At 38.6% G+C, this 19,115-nt stretch overlaps 1 protein-coding gene across 1 annotated transcript in view; it reads left to right on the forward strand.

The window, feature by feature from the left end:
* Positions 1-19,115, forward strand: part of EYS (eyes shut homolog) — a gene marked incomplete at both ends in the record, with an annotated part of 1,444,019 nt that overhangs the window by 1,135,446 nt on the left and 289,458 nt on the right. Inside the window, 1 exon segment of the mRNA XM_080665107.1 lies at positions 4,528-4,677. Within this exon segment, the coding sequence (XP_080521233.1) occupies positions 4,528-4,677 (150 nt within the window).

Here is a 19,115-nt window from a genome sequence, read left to right on the forward strand (position 1 = left end):
GTGATTTTCAACCATTTTTATGATATTACTAGTGGCCTGGTGCACAAAATTTGTGCACGGGGTGGGGGGGTGTCCCTCAGGCTGACCTGCACCCCCTCCAATCTGGGACCCCTCGAGGGATGTCTGACTGCCCATTTAGGCCCGATCCCTGTGGGACATCCCTCTCACAATCCAGGACCGCTGGCTCCTAACCACTCACCTGCCTGCCTGCCTGTTTGCCCCTAACCACTTCTGCCTGCCAGCCTGATCTCCCCTAACAGCTCCCCTGCTGGCTTGATTTCCCCTAACCACCTCTATACCTCAGTGTTCTCATCGGTGTAGAGTTGTTGCAAAGGACCTGCACTCGGGACCCAGGATTCCCTCCTCCAGCTGGCCGTAGGCACCCGGGACCCCGGCTTCCCTCCCTCTGGCCAGCCACAGGCACTGGGACCTGGGCCAGCTTTGCCTGGGCTGGCTGCAGCCACAGGGGATGGTGGGCAGTTGGCTTTGCTCGGGCCACAGGCGCTGAAGCCTGGAACTGCGGGGCGGGCGGCTTCTCTGTCTCCCAGGCCACAGCCAGCTGCAGATACTGGTGCCCGGGACGGCAGGGTGGGCGGCTTTTCCATCTCCCAGGCCGCAGCCAGCCACAGGCACTGGTGCTCAGGATTGCCGGACCCAGCTTTGTCAGGAAGGACGTGTGGATGGTTATTCGGAAGATGTCTGGTCTAATTAGCATATTACCCTTTTATTAGTATAGATCATGGTGTGTTTTTTCTTGCCATCATTAACCATAGTAACTGTTGCTTATGTATTAAAGTGCTATTCCTGCTAAGTCTAGAAGCAGCCTCGGAATCCTCCTCACCATTCATCTTAAGTCTGATGCTTAGTTGATCAGAATTAATACTTGAGGTGAATCCTCTTACTGCAGATGTATCCCAGAATGTATGGCATTCTCTCTGCTTTATGATCCAGCTAATAATACATTGCCTCAATCACACTGATTGAGGTCATTTTCCCCTTGCAGTTTCTAGTAGTAGATTACCATCTACTTCCTAGGAAGCAAAATTGACTGTCTCCATGTAGATTGCAAAATAAGGTATTTTTCTCATCAGTAAAATTTCATTCTTTCAGCATGAGTAGAGTAATTTTTGTCAACAACGTATTGAGGTAGTAACCGTTTATAACAAATTGAGTGAATTATTGTTTCAGGTTCTGTGCTGTGTCATACACAGATTTTATTTTATCTTTGCAACAACTCTACACCGATGAGAACACTGAGGTATAGAGAGATCAGATAACTTGACCAGTGAAACCTAAAAGTGGCTGAGTCTTGTTTCAAACCCATGAGCCATGCCCTTTAAGCATTATACTCCACTCAGTATTGTGCTGGAGCCTGCTCTTACTGGCTCACAAATTTTCAGGAATTTTGAAAGCTGGTTGTTAAACATAGTCATTATTAAAAATTAAATTATATAATCTTGAAAGTGAATAAATTACATTAAAACCAAAGGTAATAGATACTCTGAATTTATCACTCCTCAATTATTTACTACACTTCACTGTTCTGACTCTTGACATTATTTATATCTTTTGGGTCTTTCTGGTGGAATATAACAGTGTATTCCTGCATGTTTCTCCTCAGCTCTGCATTTAGTGGCATCACATTAGCTGCCGAAATCAGCCATGGATGGAGAATTTATGCCACAGAAATTGGCCAGTACTATAAATCAGGGTTTTGTTTTCTTTGATTGAGAGCCAGTTGTTAAACATTTACCAGCACAATACTGACCACATTGGTGGCTGTGGTCTTGTCAGAATGTGTTATATTATGCAGATGAAAATCTATTTAAACAGACTTGATATAGATTTTTCAAAGATGGAAGAATTGTCCCTGTCAACTATTTTAGCTGATTCATATCTTTACTGATAGTCATCATTGCAAAGTTTTCAGTCCCCACATGGATTGCTGGGTATAATATGTCTTGCCCTGTCCCTGTCCCCTCCCTTTCTAGCTTTTGTTACCTTAAGGACTCTAGTTTTCCATTTATATGTTTAAGTACCAACCTTACCTGCTTAAAAATGTAAGTTTTTAATACTGCTCTCTCTGTTCCCTATCCTACAGATGAAAAGTGGAGTTGGGTTGGGACAGCAGAGAGAAATTCAGAAAGGGAATATTGGAGTAATGACTGCAGTGGGAGAAGAGGGAACCTATCTCCCAGGCCGCAGGTGCTGGCGCCCGGGACAACAGAGCTGGTGGCTTCTCCGGCTGGCTGCGGCCTGGGACCTCAGGGCACGCGGCTTCTCCCTCTCCCCCGGGACATGGGGCAAGCAGCTTCTCCAGCTGGCTGTGGCCCAGGACCACAGGGAAGGCAGCTTCTTCATCTCCCAGGCCAAAGCCAGCCGCAGGCGCTGGCGCCCGGGACTGCTGCCAGGCAGCTTCACCTGGCTGGCTTTGTCAGGAAGGACGTCCGGATGGTCGTCCGGAAGGTCTCCCTGTCTAATTAGCATACTACTCTTTTATTAGTATAGATTTGCTACTTGTATTTTATTATTAAATCTTTAATACTATTGCTTTATCCAATAGATGATGTAAAAAGTACTAATTATAATCACAAAGGAAACGATTGACAAATTGACCTTCACTAAAATTAAGAACATATGTTCATCAAAACTCACCTTTAAGATTGGCAAGACAGTCTACAAAGTTGGAGAAGTTATTTTTAATATGTATGTTTTACAAAGAGCTTGTATCCTATACACATACATATGTATGTATATAGATATAGATATTGGATCTATGCATTGATATAACTCTACAATCAATAAGGGGGAAAACAGAAATATGAGCAAGAAATAAAAACTGACACTTTACAAAAAGGCATACCAAAATAGCCACTAAACATGAAAATATGTTCAACTTCCCTAATGTGAAGAAAATTAAAGCTACAATAATAAACACAGAATAGTTAAAATCTACAAGGTGACCATCCAAGTGATGGTAAGAATATGGATCAGCTATAACTCTTAATTACTAGTATACTGCTGGTAAAAAGTTAAATCGAAACGTCATTTTGGAAAACTGGCAATAGCTACTAAATTCATCATATTCATACTCACAGAATAATTCAACACCTAGTTATATACACAATAGAAGTACATGTACTTCAATCCATGAGACACATACAGGTTGTCATAGCAGTATTATGAATAATAACCAAAAACTGGTAGGGGGATGGCCATCTATAGAAAAAGGAATTGTGAATATTTGTTTAATAGAATATTAAAGCAATAAAAAATTAATAAACTTTAGCATGAATGCTATCTCCCAAACATAATATTGAGCAAAACCAAATAGACACAAAAGAATATATACAGTATGATCCACTAATATGAAGATTAAAATCAAGCAAAAGTAATTTTGTTAAACATCAGGATTGTAGTTACTATTAGTGGAGGAAAGAAAGTAGTGATTGATAGGACTTCAGACAATGTAAATAATGTTCTTTTTCTTTAATTGGTAGTATTTGAATGAGCAGGTTCACTTTGTGATAATTCATTAAGCTATATATGCTTAAAATTTGTGATTTTTCTGTATGAGTTATACTCCAATCAAGAATATTTATAAAAGAAATGTATGTACTTACATGGGAAAATGTCTAAAATGTATTGTTAAGTGAAAGAGAAAGATGAATAAAACTATTTATTACATTATTTAATTAGTTTTAAAAATAAAATCAGGCTATAAAAATATTTGTATGTATGTGTACATAATAGAAAAGAATAGTGAGATGAAGAATGGGCTGAAGGAAGGGAGATTGTTTCTTTTTTTCTTTATAATTTATCGTTTCTGTTTTTATGAAATACATTAAAATTAAACTATAAATAATAAGAAGTCAAATTATTCAATACTCAGTAGTATGAGGAAACTGAGTTTCAAAATAGTTAAAGTCATCTATCTATTGGTAAACAGTCAGATGTTAATCTCATGTCAAGTTAATGCTGTTAACATCATGCTATTTTCAGACAATGGAACATGCACATCCTATATAATAAAAGCCTAATATGCTAAGTGTCTGACCGTTCATTCCACCAGGAGACCAGTCAATATGACGCGCACTGACCACCAGGGGGCAGACGCTCCAACCAATAGATTAGCTTGCTGCTGGGGTCCAATTAATCGGGACTGAGTAAGAAGGGCCATACACACCCTGGAGCCCTCCTGCGGCCCCTCCCACCCTGGTCATGCACCGGTGGGGTCCCTCGTCCTGGCCTGTGCCCTCTTGCAATCTCGGACCCCCTGGGGGATGTCAGAGAGCTGGTTTCAGCCCGATCTCTGAGGGACCCGACCGGTGCACGAATCCATGCAATGGGCCTCTAGTTTCTAATATAGTGCTGCTACATTGAATAATTACCTAATAAAACTCCTATGATTTCACCAAATCATAACCCCCTGAAACAAAAGAATTGTCTGTTGAATGAATGGTTGCTATTGAATATAATAAATCTACATTTCTCACTAATTTAATGTAATTTTGTTCCTAAAGGTAGTGAGAAGAATTTTGGACAACAGTTTCTTCATTTATTTCTTGTGGAAGGAAGGCCCACAGTTACATATGGATGTGGAAGTTCCCCAAATAGCTTGACTCTCTCTGCTAATTATAGCACTAACACAAATGCATTCATCCCTATCACCATACGGTAAGTGCTCCACAGTAGTTCTTTGAACTATAGTGCTGAGCCTTATTTTCTAATTGTTATTTATATGTATAATAGGCACCCAAATACAGAAAGACAAAAAGTTTCATCTGAAATTGTTTTGGTAATCCTTTTTTTTTTCCAGTTTGGTGGAGGACTAATGGGCATCTAATCCTGTCCAAAGGGTTGTTGAAAGTTGGTCCTATTCAAAACATACATAATTAATATAAACCCTTTTTCTTCATGTCCCTAACCCCAACCCATCTCCCTAACCCATGTGCCATTACCAGTTAGGTACCTGTTACTGAGGCAAGAAGGGCTATTATTGACAGTACAGCCACGATATAGGTATTAGACTAATAAAACATGGTAGTATTTTTTAATATATTAGACCTATGAACCACAAGTGTACATAAATATTATGGGCTATTTGAATCAAGGACCATTTGGCCTGGACCATATGTCTCATCTCAGTGGATGTTTTAGACAAGATCAAATGTCCTGCAAGGTAGTGGAGTAAATGCCCTCTCGATTCCAATAATTACAGGCTGTTGTTGTTCCTTGTGATTAAGCCCTAGCCAGTTTGGCTCAGTGGGTAGTGGAGTAAACTACAAGTTAAACTAAGATTTAATTTGATACAATCAAATTGTACACAAAAGGAATCAATTGTTTTGAGAATATAATGGAACAAATAAATAGTCTGGTTGTTCAGGTAAAGCTAAGGTATAGTTCAATTGTTTAACAAAATATCTATTGAGTGAAAGAAGTACAGCTGTTAGGAATTGAGGGAGGGAGCATTGACTGCACAGAAAAGGGAAAAACTGAATATTAAATGGAAATACCTTTCTGGAACAAATAAAGTTTTGGAAGTCAATCTTAAAATTAGTTCATGCTTCAGTATAAAGAAATCTCAGGAGAGAGAAATGGCTAAAAGCAATGGTTATATCCCAAGGGCATTACTGAACAAAATTTTCACCTACCAACCAAGAATTTAAAATTCTTCATTAGTGTAGCAATCTAGCAATTATGGTCTAAAGTTACTCTCAGTTAAAAATAATATTTTGTGTCTGAGTTTGCATGCTATACGACAGTTGGTAAGTTATTCTGATCAGCAGGAATCTTGGCTAACCTATGAAGGTTGTATAAATCAAATAAACTTCCAGGATCTGCATCAATCTGAAAATGAAATCAAGGGAATTAACACAAATCTGAAAACGGAAACTCCTTATAAAGGCAGGGAGGGTATTTTACTCATTTTTAATGTACTTAGCCAAGGCATCAGATGGAAAGTTGCTCAGTAAATGTCTGAAAAAAGAGCTGAGGTATCAAGGATGAGCACTTCAGTTGATTATGACAAGACAGTGATGACATTGACCCTAAAGTAATGAAATTTTTATTCATAAATTAAGCATACACTTTTGGAACACTGAGTTCTGTATGGCTAAAACAAATTTTCAGAGCAATGGGCTTACTCCAATTTCAATCATCTCTCTTACAAAGGTTAGCAGTTGATTCCCACAGAAAAGAGGCAAATGAGAAGTTGAATAACAGAAGACAATTTAAAAGAGATTTCTATTGATAATGTCATCCTTTTAAATAATACAATCATTTTAAACAAACAATGGCACATATTTAAAATAAAATTAGGAGTAACCCATAGACACAGACAATAGTGTGGTGAAGGCCTGGGGGGCGGGGGGGCATGTGGAGAGGGTCAGTGGGTGTATATGGGGACATCTGTAATTCTTTCAACAATAAAAAATAAATTTTAAAAAAATTAGGAGTAAAATTATGATTGATTAATACCAGAAGTGAAAAGAGAGGTGTCAAAAATGAATACTTATTTCCTGTTGTGCAACGTATAGAAGATTTTATTGTTGAGATAACAAGCAATGAAAGAATATTTGATAGAGAAGACTGTGAGTTCAGGCTTGAGCATAATGAGATTAAGGTGCCTATGAAACATGAAGTGGAGTTTGCAAGTTGAATATATGGATATAGACCTCAGAGAAGAGGTCTAGATAGGAGATATAAATCAGTGTGCAGATGGCAATTGAAACCACGGGTATGGATTAAAGTATAGAGTGAGTAGAAAAAATTGCCCAGACTGAGTCTTTAGGAGCTAACATTTAATGACTGAGTAGAGGAAGATGAAACTATAAAAGGATCTGAGGAGTAATTAGAGCAGTAAGAGGCAAACAAAAGGAGTGGGGTGTCTGGGAAAGGAATGGAAAGGTTTATCAGATGCTCTGATCATCCATTGGACTATCCACAAGATCCCATAGCTTGAAGAATTCATTGTATGGGGATAGAGTAAGAAACCAGACTGGAGAAACTTGAAATAACAAGAGTGGACCACTCTTTCAAAAAGTTTAACCGTGAAGGTGTAAAAAGATGTAAGATGGTAACTAGAGGGAGGTGATGAGTTAAGAGGGGAAAATGTAAGGTGACAGAGATTTAAGCATGTTTAATTGTCAATCAGAAGGTGTTGATGCATAGAAAAATAGAGTAATTGAGAACATAAGTCACTTAGAAGTTTGGAGTAGCAACATACAATATACATGAGAAAATGTTCCTTCCAAAGGATGGGAGATGGAGAAAGACACACACATTGAGACTTCTGTCTTTGTGTACATCCTTTGGTGTCTGACTGCCTTCTGCTCTATCCCTGTCTGTCCAGTTGTTATGTCACCTTCTCTCCCTCTGCCTTATGTACTCCACTCTTCCTCCTACATTTTTAACTGGGTGTAGTTTAAAACTAAAGGGTCTTTCTGTACAGCTCATCCTAGCTATCCTAATTCTCAGTAACAGGACTCTTTTTATACAAATTCATAATAAATTTTACCCTAAAAAGCATGTGAATTGGGTTATTTTTAATTGTATGAATGTTGATGGCATATCTCTTATATTTAAGGGTTCTTAACAATAAAATACTATCACCTGGTTAAGAACTTATCTTTTTAATTAATAAAATGAGCTCTAAGGTAAACATGTAAAAGATGCTTTGGATTTTATCTTGTTATTAGCCCTGGGGAATAAACATGTCAGTATTTCTTCATACTAAATATGCATTATAGCTGTAGGATAGATAACAAAAGTAGAACAAACTCAAATAAGCCACTTGTAGTGATTGAGGTCAATTCAGTACCAAGATAGAAGTTCTTCTCAAATGAAATGGAGCAGAGATCACAGTTCTACAGATACATTGTAATTCATACTCATGCACAGTTTGTCTTTCATTTCAAAAAATTTTGAAAGAGATCACATAGAGAGTCTTGGTTTTCACAAGGACTATTCTCCTTTGGGGAAGTTCAGAAAATTTGTCACACTATATATATAGTTTTTAACGTTTCTTAAGTTTAAATTTTTCGGGCACCTTTTGTGTCTGTCCTATAGAAAAACTGTCGCTTTATCTATTATTTTGTTCTCTAAAGAAGTCCTGTGTTCTTTCCTCTAGGTGATTTACTGTGTTATCTGCATGTTTAAAAGCTACAAAGCCTATTCTACCTTCATTATATTCTACCACCCCAAACACCTGACACCATTTTCTCAAAGATTTATCCAGAGTTATAAAGTTAGCCATGCATATATCTAAGGTACACTCTACTAAGCTAATCATTAATTTTGGTTAACATGCTCTGAGGGTATCCAAAGCCAAGTAGATGTTGGCCAAGAATTGCATGACTGCAGAACAACATGTCCCTATCAGCCACTTTGTAGTAGCAGGTCAGTGTAAAGAAATGCATGCTTGGTTTAAGACCAATCGAACAAAAGCTAGAAATGTTTCTAATAATTAGGCAGCAGGAAGCCTAGCACTTGAGAAAACTCAAACAAACCAGGTAAAACCATTGCAAGCATTTTTGTCACATTACTTTCTTAGATATTTGGCCCAGAAAACAAAACAAACTAAAAAAAAAAATAAAAAATAAAAGCTGCTGCTGAGTTTTGTAAATGGGCTCATTTCTACCGACTGTTTTATCTTATTTATTATTTCCCACAGTTGTCTGATGAAGAAAGTACATTAAAAATTTATTAGAATGCAAAACCAGCATTAACCTCAAAATAATGGGAAATAAAAAAGGATTCTGAGTAGGATTGATTTTGGGTATATGAAATGAAGAGATTTACTAGTGGAAAATTTATAAAAAATAAGAAAGGAATAAAATAAAACTTCTAATAATAACCATATTTAATTTGTCAAAGACCTTTCAAACAACTCTCCTCAAAATCAGATTTTAGTGCTTTGCCATTTTCCCACTTTAATTCTTTGTATTACAACTTGCTGAGCTGCTGGTATTGACTAATAACTCCACATAGAGAATGTACAGGAGACTTACCCAAGTTTATGTAAGAAGAAAGAATGTCCATAGTGTATTACCAACATAGCTTTGAGAATAATTCAGAGAGTCCTTTGCGTTTCTGATTTTCTAAAATATATAAAAGTTTCTCACATATTCCTGGTAGTCAATGTTATGTGGATTGCCTGCGTTTAGTCTTAGAGCCAAGAAACTATGTAATAGCGAGAACCCTCACTTTGTGAAACAGATGGTGACTTTTGAACTGTGCTAAATCTTAAAGATATTAGATTTATTCCTAAAACGTTGCCATGTCAATACGAAAAGATTAGCAAGCTTTTCATCTTAAAAAGGTCAAACCATTACTTCAATATTAATTTCTGTATCATTTCCATCAACTCCTCCATCTGGTATTTCTTAGAGGAAATGTAGGAAAACTAGAGCTCAGTATGGGAAATACCGTATAATACTTTGTTATTAAATTGACATGTATGTAAATACATAAATCCAAACATTGCTCTTGCTCCTTAATCCATATATAATATACTATTCTAACATACGTAACATGGCCATACATAACATACATAAATACTAGCTGGATAGCAAGTTATAGTATAGTTTATTTATATTCAATTATGAATATCCACTGTAAAACTAAAATACCTTTCACTAAATATTAAGCTTAAGAAAAATTTTAAAGACTCTATGTGGGTCTAGAAGTTGGTAATTTTAGTGTTGTTTAGGATTATTGGATAGGGTCTTCTGCTAACATATATAGTTGTATTTCAAATTTGCGTATATCTTAAGAAACAAACAAGTTAAATTTCAGTTTGGTGCCTGGTGGTGCAGAAATAAATGGAACTTTCTGAGCAAAGACATCATAATCTGAATGTAAACCTGAGACCACACAGTATGTTCACTGAGTCATATCTCAGTGGACTCGACTGGCCAGTTTGATATTGAAAACTTTTTTCAAGTCATTGTTTAACTATGTAATCACATGTGTGTTCCTCTTGCTTGCAATTCAGTTCAAACTGTCCAAATGGAATGACTATTAGCACAAAGATATATAAAAGTAAAACCTCAGGTCCACGATTTCTCATCTTCTCATGTGTTGCGATGCCCAGACAGACCAGAGAACTGGTTGATCCTCACGTCCTGAGAGCAGCCACTCTCGTGAGGAGACAGGGAGAAAGCAGTTGGCAAGCACAGCTATACCAAGCGGGGGGAGAAGGGGCGGGGAATGAACTGGGTTTTGAAAAAAGATTAGGAATTTGGCAGGGAGCAGCAGATGGAGACTGGGTCTGATGAGAACATGAAGTTCAAGGGTTCGTTCTTCGGCAAATCATCAGCAAACATAATTTCTAATGCAGAGAATCACAAAAAAATAAATAAATAAATAAAAAGCAGGAAATTGTTTTGAGAATTAGCCATGTATGCTGAGGAAGTCTTCGCATTCTCTTTATCCTTTATTATTAGTGCTGGCATTCTACAACTGTCAGAAATGACTATGTTTAAACTATTCTTTTTATATAATTTTTTAAATATATATCTTATTGATTTTTTACAGAGAGGAAGGGAGAGGGATAGAGTTAGAAACATCGATGAGAAACATCAATCAGCTGCCTCCTGCACACCTCCTACTGGGGATGTGCCCGCAACCAAGGTACATGCCCTTGACCAGAATCAAACGTGGGACCTTTCAGTCCACAGGCCAACGCTCTATCCACTGCCAGTGGTCAGCAAACTGCGGCTCGCGAGCTGCGGTTTGCCGCTCTGTTGACTGAGTTTGCCGACCACTGACCTAGACTTTCAATTCCAATAATTACAGGCTGTTGTTGTTCCTTGTGATTAAGGCCCTATCCCAGTGGTTGGCAAACTCATTAGTCAACAGAGTGGCAAACCGTGGCTCTCGAGTCGCAGTTTGCCGAACACTGCACTGAGCCAAACCGGTTAGGGCTTATATAATTTTTTTATTGTCTAAAGTTTTACATATGTCTCCTTTTTCCCCCGTTTACCCCCCCCCCCAGCCATTCCCACCCCGGGCAAGCACCCACCGCCCCAGTGTCTGTGTCCATTGGTTATGCTAATATGCATGTATACAAGTCCTTTTGTTGCTCTCTAATCCCCCTCCCCTGCCATTTGTCTCTGGATCTATTCTTATTCATCAAATTATGTTGATCATTATATCCCACATATGAGTGAGATCATGTGATATTTATCTTTCTCCGACTGGCTTATTTCACGTAGCATAATGCTCTCCATAATGCTTTTTTTTTTTTTTTATAAAAAAGTTCCTTCTTTTGTATAGCAGCGTACTATTCCATTGTGTAGGTGTACCACAGTTTTTTAATCCACTTATCTGCTAATGGGCACTTGGGTTGTTTCCAAATCTTAGCTATTGTGTTTAAACTATTCTTGCGTGGTGGCGGAAATATGGCAAAATGAACTTCAGTCCCTAACAACCTTATTTCTGTGTAATTCTGAAATGTGTGTACTCTATCATCTTCAAGACAAAATTGTTTTAAGAAAATAACAGGAAGCAAATGAAGACTTAGGAGCAAACTGAATATATGGGAATTTGGGTTTAAAAGCAGTAGTTAATAGAGTCAGAGAACACTTTGCCACATAGCACAGTAAAATAAAAGGGTTAAACATGTTGAAAAAGATTTATGAGAAAAAGTCAAGTGAATATTGTTTATTAAGTTAAGGAGTGGTGATTCAATGAGGTAGCTTTATATTCAGATAGTTTCCAACCTGCTTCTGTAGGTCCCCTACCACTCCCTAACTAGGATCTATCATCGTGGTTAGAGGATATTTGATTACTGCCTTAAAACGACTACCAGGAAAGATATTTTACTGTGAAAATTCTTTAAATCCCATTCTTAGTAGTAGGCCTCATTCTTTGACAATATATTTATCTTAATTAACTTCTTTCGAACAATTTCCACAGAGTGGACTCAAAATATAGACAATCTCACTTATTTTAAAAAATGGCCAGCCATCTAACTTTCTAAATGAAGCTAAAAGAAACTATGCCAGCTTCATCCTCAACAAACTGTTCATGACTTCATCAATACATTGAATAAAAAGAAAGTATCTCTTGAGGTAAATTGTTTTACAATTTAAGATCTGTGAACTCACTTCCACCTAACACAGACTCATTGAAGAATAGTTTAAGACCTTTTAAAAGATTTAGTAAGTTCTTTTTTAAATTGGAAGCCGGTGTCATAGATACTGGTACGCAGCCAAAGTGTTTGAACTCAATAAATATAGAGCAAAGACTTTCAATATTTCTTCAGATAATATTCTGATGTCATCATGAGACAGTACATTTCTTCTGTACACAATTCGTGCACGGGTGGGGTCCCTTGGGGTGCCTGCCGGGATTGGGCCGAAACCCGCAGTCCAACGCCACCTGCTGTTCCTGCCTGCTGCTCCTGCTCATCCCAGCTCTGCTGCACCTGCCGGGGCTCGCGCCCAGTCAGTCGCTATAGGGAGAGCCCTGCATCTGACGCCCATCCTGAGGTGGGGGAGGAGGGAGCGGGATGCAATCGGTTTTTTGGGGGAGCAGTGGGACACCCTTGCAGGCCCAGGATCAGGAGCCGTCCTGTTGCCGTTTGCACTGGTTGTCGGGAGCCACCTGGCGGCCACTTTTATATCATTTCTTCTTTGCAGAGTGTCTAGGGAGGGGAAGCAGCCACGGTGCCCAAGGCTGACTTCCAGGAGGCCGGTGGCGCTGTCGGGATCATGCCAGCAGCGCCAGTCCATCGGTGCCTGGCCCGTTCTCTGGAGATTGGAACTTCAGGCCTGCTGAGGGAGTAAGTGGCTGCCACCAGGCTGGTGGGCCACTGGGACGTATGGGTCAGTCAGCTGAGCAGCGCTCCCACTGTGGGAGTACACTGATCACCAGGGGGCAGCTCTTGCGTTGAGCATCTGCCCCCTGGTGGTCAGTGCGCATCATAGTGAAAGGTCATTCTGTCGCTTAGGCTTGTATATATATAGATACTGAATTCTGTCCTTGGTCTCTCCCACTTTTTAACTTTGTAATAGTTAGATTAATTCTATTGCCAGTAATATCTGAACTCCAGACAAAATGTTACAAAGATAAAAAGGAGGAGATTTTAGAACAAAGCCCTACATCAAATACCATAAGCATTTACATAGGAGCTTATTGGACACTTTGGTAAAGCTCTCACAATTTGGAGCACAAAAATTTTCAATCATATGTGATGGACTGGGATGAATTCAACCATGCCCTGGGAATGTCTTTTCATCTCCCAAATGAACAAAATAGCAAAGGAGCATCCTCTTGCTTGCACTGTATTAGCAATTACCTTCATCTTTGCCAATAAAACAGTAGCAGAAAATGTGCTGAAGGAGAATTTCAACTCCTCTAGTACATAGACTTCAGAAAAAGTTATGGAAACACAGTTCCAGCTTAGCATAGCCTCTGTAGGGATTCTTAGAACAAGAAAAAGTAAAGCCTTGGATTGGTGATGCCCAGAAACTGCCTATGAGCAAGTCTGATACTGGGACACCCTTGTGCAAGAAGCCCTGAGGATTCCTAAAAATATTTGGAGAGGGATTTAAAAAAAAATGCCCTAGCTGGTTTGGCTCAGTGTATAGAGCATCAGCCTGTGGACTCAAGGGTCCTGGATTCGATTCCCGCCAAGGGCACATGCCCAGGTTGTGGGCTCAGTCCCCAGTAGAGGACGTGAAGGAGGCAGCCAATCAATGATTCCCTCTCATCATTGATGTTTTTATCTCTCTCTTCCTCTCCCTTCCTCTCTGAAATAAATAAAAATATATTTAAAATATATTTTTTAAAAAAATATTTGGAGAGGGGGATTCTATAATTGTAATCCCTGCAGTTATGAGGACTGGTTCACAGCCACTGAGACCTAATAACTAGTATCTTAGGTCAGATTTCTTGAAAATAGACAGTGGAGATTTTCATGCAGGGAGTTTATTAGGGGAATTTGTTAAACGTCTCTCTGTAAGGCAGTGAGAGAAGCACTCTTGAGTAGAGATACACATTGAATTGGAAAGCAGTTGCAACAGAGGCTTCAGCTACCCTTAAGAAGAACACTGGAGTAGGTATGTTTCATAGTTTCCGGAATTGAGTCAAGGGGACCTGGCCTTCATCCCCCCTCTGACCCCAAGGGAACTCAGGGAAGCACACCACAGAATTCACCAAAACTGGTGAGGCTACATCAGCACTTAAAGACTTGACTTACATCTAAGCAAGCTAATGTTCTTGTTAGATAAACTAGACACACATTGCTACACTCATGATAACCTCCGCCATAGTATCAAAAAGACTGAATTCTCCATGTTAATGACATAGTTCTACTCTCTCTGATCTGGAGTGAGCTAAAGAAATAGTGACTCTTAGAAAAAACAGCTAAATACTAATCATGTCAAAACCCAGAATGAGGGTTTTGTAGATGTGCATCAGCATGGACATAGAGAACCACAAATAATTCCATTCAGTGATGCATCATTAGAACATAGAGTATTGGGTATGCCTTGGCCTAGAGCCTTGGCATAGAGCAGAAGGCTAAATCTTTCTATGTCTACTAGAGGCCCGGTGCATGAAAATTCATGCACTGAAGGGAAGGTCCCTCAGCCAAGCCTGCCCCCTCTCACAGTCCCAGAGCCCTCAGGGGCAAGAGGCGACCTGGCGATCAGGGGAAGGCGATGCCCCCATCACACCTCTGCTGCTGCCACTGCCTGCAGCACAAGCCTCGGCTGGCCCTGGTTACCTGTGCCTCAGACTGGCCCTGAGCAGCTGGGCAGCCACCATCCGAGGCTTGCCTGCACCTCGGACCAGCCCTGGGTGGCTGGGGGGCTAAGGAGACTGGGTGCCGCCATCTTGTGGTTGTGGGTGCTGCCATCTTTGAGAGCATGACACTCAATTAGCATATTCCCTCCTTATTGGCTGTGGCCACCACCATCTTTGTGAGGGCGTGATGGTCAATTAGCATATTCCCTCTTTATTAGATAGAATTTTGATTCAAAATAAAGGCACGAGACACCTAAAGGGTAGAACCCTGGGAATGGGGAAATGAGGGAGCAAAGCATTCTCTGTGCAATTCAAAGAAGTTTTACCTCTCTTTCCTGTCTTTGAAACACAAACATAATAGCACCCATTTTCTGTTATGTAGGCTTCTGTGAGTATCATATATGTGAAAGTTCTTTGAAAGGCATCAAATGTATAGTATTATTGTTCTGGTTTATCATCCATATAAGTCTATTTTTCTTCTATTGCTGCCCTGGGACTAGAAAAATTGCTCACTGCTTTTTATTTTATAACATCTCATTAAAAACACTTCATAAAAACTTTAATGAAGTTTCCTACAGATATTTCTCCTTCCAATTAAATAAACTTACTCTCATGGTTTTGTTCCCTAAGCGTTTAATTATTTTAGGCCCTATCTTCTGGATCTCCTCCAAAGTTTTTCACAGCTCTATCAGTAGAATTTAATGTGACTTCATGTTTTAATGGACAGGATGATCAAAGATATCACATATATTTCTCAATCTACAAGAAGGTCTCAAAAATCATACACTATATCAATTCACATTTATTAAATGTCCATCATGAGTGTTGTGTAAGAAATTTATTTGAAGGAGATACAATATGTTTGGTGAAAGAAAAAATTTTCTCTTATCCAGTCCATTTTTTATCTCTCCAAACATTTCTCCTTCATATTCATGATGTAAATACTCAGTTTGTCTATTTCTCAGAAAGATGCCAAAAGCTGTTGACAGGGCTGTATAATCACATAACATATATTCCAATGTGTCTTACAAAATCTGCTGAAGAAAAGTTGGGGATAATTAATATATATTTTGTGTGAAGTGAATACGTCCAGTGGCTTATTCTGAGAGCCACTGCTCCTGGCAGTACTGATTGGGCAGCAGAGGAATTAACCCACTAACTCTTGTGGGAATGTTTTGAAGTTCCCTGCTTACTAGCTTGCCTCCTTTTATAGTTTCACAGATGGGAAAGTGATAGTCTTGGGAGATATCAGAGGAAGGCTCTGGAATATGGTATAAAAAGCATGTGAGTAGGATCATGGAGTGGGCACAGAAGTCTGTACTGCCAAAAGCAGATTTGTTTCCATGACAGCAGGGGAGAAGGCTGTCCAGACGATTCTGAGGTGGACATATCTGGCAAGCTTGAGGTGGATCCAACAAATAAGATTTATTTACAGGGATGTGCTAGAAACGTCACCTAATAATAATATGACCATTAACAACTATATGATAATATGTATCATATTGTATTTATTTAACACTTCTCTGAGAGACACTATGATAAATACTTTTACACAATCTCATTTAGTGTTCACAATATCTTTAAGGGTAGTTACTTCTATGATATTATTTAAGAGATGAGGAAACTGAGACTTAAAGAGAAAAGTAATTTATGTAAGGTCATGAAACTAGTAACTGAAGCAGGGTTTTCGCCTAGACCAGTGGTCGGCAAACTGTGGCTCGCAAGCCACATGCGGCTCTTTGGCCCCTTGAGTGTGGCTCTTCCACAAAATACCACGGCCTGGGTGAGTCTATTTTGAAGAAGTGGCATTAGAAGAAGTTTAACTTTAAAAAATTTGGCTCTCAAAAGAAATTTCAATCGTTGTACTGTTGATATTTGGCTCTGTTGGCTAATGAGTTTGCCGACCACTGACCTAGACCATTTAACTCTAGGTCCCTTATGTTTAACTGTCCTGCTACACAGCTCATTGCTGTTCAGATTTTCCTCTCTAAAATATTCCTAAAGTGAGATCATCTCGAATCAAAGCATCTAAAAGGAGTCCCTTCCTCATCATGTATTATCTCCAGGACAAATTATATGTGGCTTATAATCAAGGTCCTTTATCTGCTTCTTACTTATACTTCTTTATCCTCCTCTATTACCCAACATGGACTGTCCCATTCCATCAAAGCCACAATTCTTACCATTCCCAGCTTAGCTAATGCTGCAGTTCCTCCCCTGAAGTGCCCTCGCTGTTCCTTTCTCCTAAAGTGAACGCTATCCTTTCTGCAAGCCCACCTCCTCCAGAAGCTAGCCTCGACTGTTCCCAACAGATACTCCTTACTTTCCACTCCCCACATGCTCAGATCTCATGGTCTTTTGGATAGTCAGTTATCTCACTTCCAAAAACAAACAATAAATGGTGCAAAGATCTCTTATTTTTGTAACATTTAAACTACTGTAAAAATGCTAGAAATAGCCCGACCAGTGTGGCTCAGTGGTTGAGCATTGACCTATGAGCCAGGAGGTCACAGTTCAATTCCCAGTCAGGGCACATGCCTACGTTGTGGGTTCTATTCCCAGAGTGGGGTCGTGTGGGAGGCAGCCAATGGATGATTCTCTCTAATCATCAATGTTTTTATCTCGCTCTCTCACTCTTTCTCTCTCTGAACATCAATAAAAACATATTTTTTAAATGCTAGAAGAAAAAAATAAAAATAAAATGCTAGAAATAAAGTAAGTATTAATAAAGGTATATGGCCTCCAAGACCATATGTGAAACTGAATTAACCCAGTGTATGCAAGAATAAAAGGGTGAATATGTGACAAGTAGAAGAAAAGTAATTAGACTTCATCATGGAAATCTTACTAAAGATCAGTTAAGTAGATAAAGGCCAAGGAAATGTAGCTTCTTAGAGAATATTCAGGCAGTAGGTTTGACGTATGCAAATACAAAATAATAAAATGTTCATATAAGAAATTAGCAAATGAACTTTAGCCTGAGAACTGCAGAATTTGTGTTGCAAAAGAAAAGGAAAAATAAAAAACCAAAGGGTGGCATTGGTAGAGGGCCTTCGAGATTGAATGAAGAAGTTATTGATTCTAATTTTTTTCTTTCAAAAATGTTTAAATGATGATATTTATAATAAAATAGCTGCCACTAATTAAGCTTCTACTACTCAAGCATACTTTAAGCTCTTTACCTGGATTCCATTAACTATTTCTAACATTCACCCAGTGAGGTTCTATTATATTCATATTAAGGAGGAGGACACTGAGGCACAGAGCCTGAGGGCACTGACAGATCACACAGAAGTCTTCCAAGTCAGGAAGTCTGAATCCAGAGTTCAACTCTGATTACTACCCAATACATCATGTACTATGTTATAGGCAATAAATGTAGGTAAATGTTTTGTACTTTGCACATTTCCTGAAACTCTTAATACATATTCAAAATTCTCCCTTTTTTATTCTAAAATATGCTTTTTAAAATTAGTGAACATAACAGTTTTAAAAACTCAACTATTATAAAAGTAAAAATATAATACTTTCTGTTTTTAACTTTGCCTTACACAATTACAATTTTCTCTTTTAAAGATTTCACAAAATAAAATTTAGTAAAAATTATCTTCTAATTAAGACACCATTTTGAAAGAAAAACAGAATCAGTATACCATCTGTCAATTCTGGAATTAACAAAAGGGATAGATCGAATAATTTTTACTTAGTCCACAAAACATGTAGTTGTGGTAAACCTAAAGATGTTTATGAATTATCTATCATATGCTGCTGTACTTATTAAAAATCAAAATTTTGCCCTAGACAGTATTGCTCAGTGGATAGAGCATCAGCCTATGAGCTGAAGGGTCCCAGGTTCGATTCTGGCCAAGGGCACATACCCAGGTTGCGGGCTCGATCCCCAGTAGGGGGTGTGCAGAAGGCAGCCGATCAATGATTCTCTCTCTCATCATTGATGTTGCTATCTCTCTCTCCCTCTCCCTTCCTCTCTGAAATAAATAAAAAATATTTTTTAAAAAATTTAATGCATTTACTATTATGGAAAAGTCATGGCATTCTGTTGCTTAAAATTTACTAGGCTATAATTGCTAAGTACTGTACAAAAAGCTCTTAGAAAAGATATGTTCATCCTTGAAAATAACATAGGTCAAGTATATTCTATGGTGGACACATAGTTTTAAAAGCCCAGAAAAGCAGACAAGTTCAATACAATCTCCTCCTGCCTAATAAAAGGAGAGATGTCATACGATTGACTGACTAATAATATTATTTTTCAGATTTTTCTCAAGCAAGAATATTGTATTTTTATATATATGTACATTGCCTTTGGAATCACCAATTTTGTTGAAATGTACTTGAAA

The sequence above is a fragment of the Plecotus auritus genome, assembly GCF_963455305.1.
Source record: "Plecotus auritus genome assembly, chromosome: 4".
Classification (NCBI taxonomy): Eukaryota; Metazoa; Chordata; class Mammalia; order Chiroptera; family Vespertilionidae; genus Plecotus; species Plecotus auritus.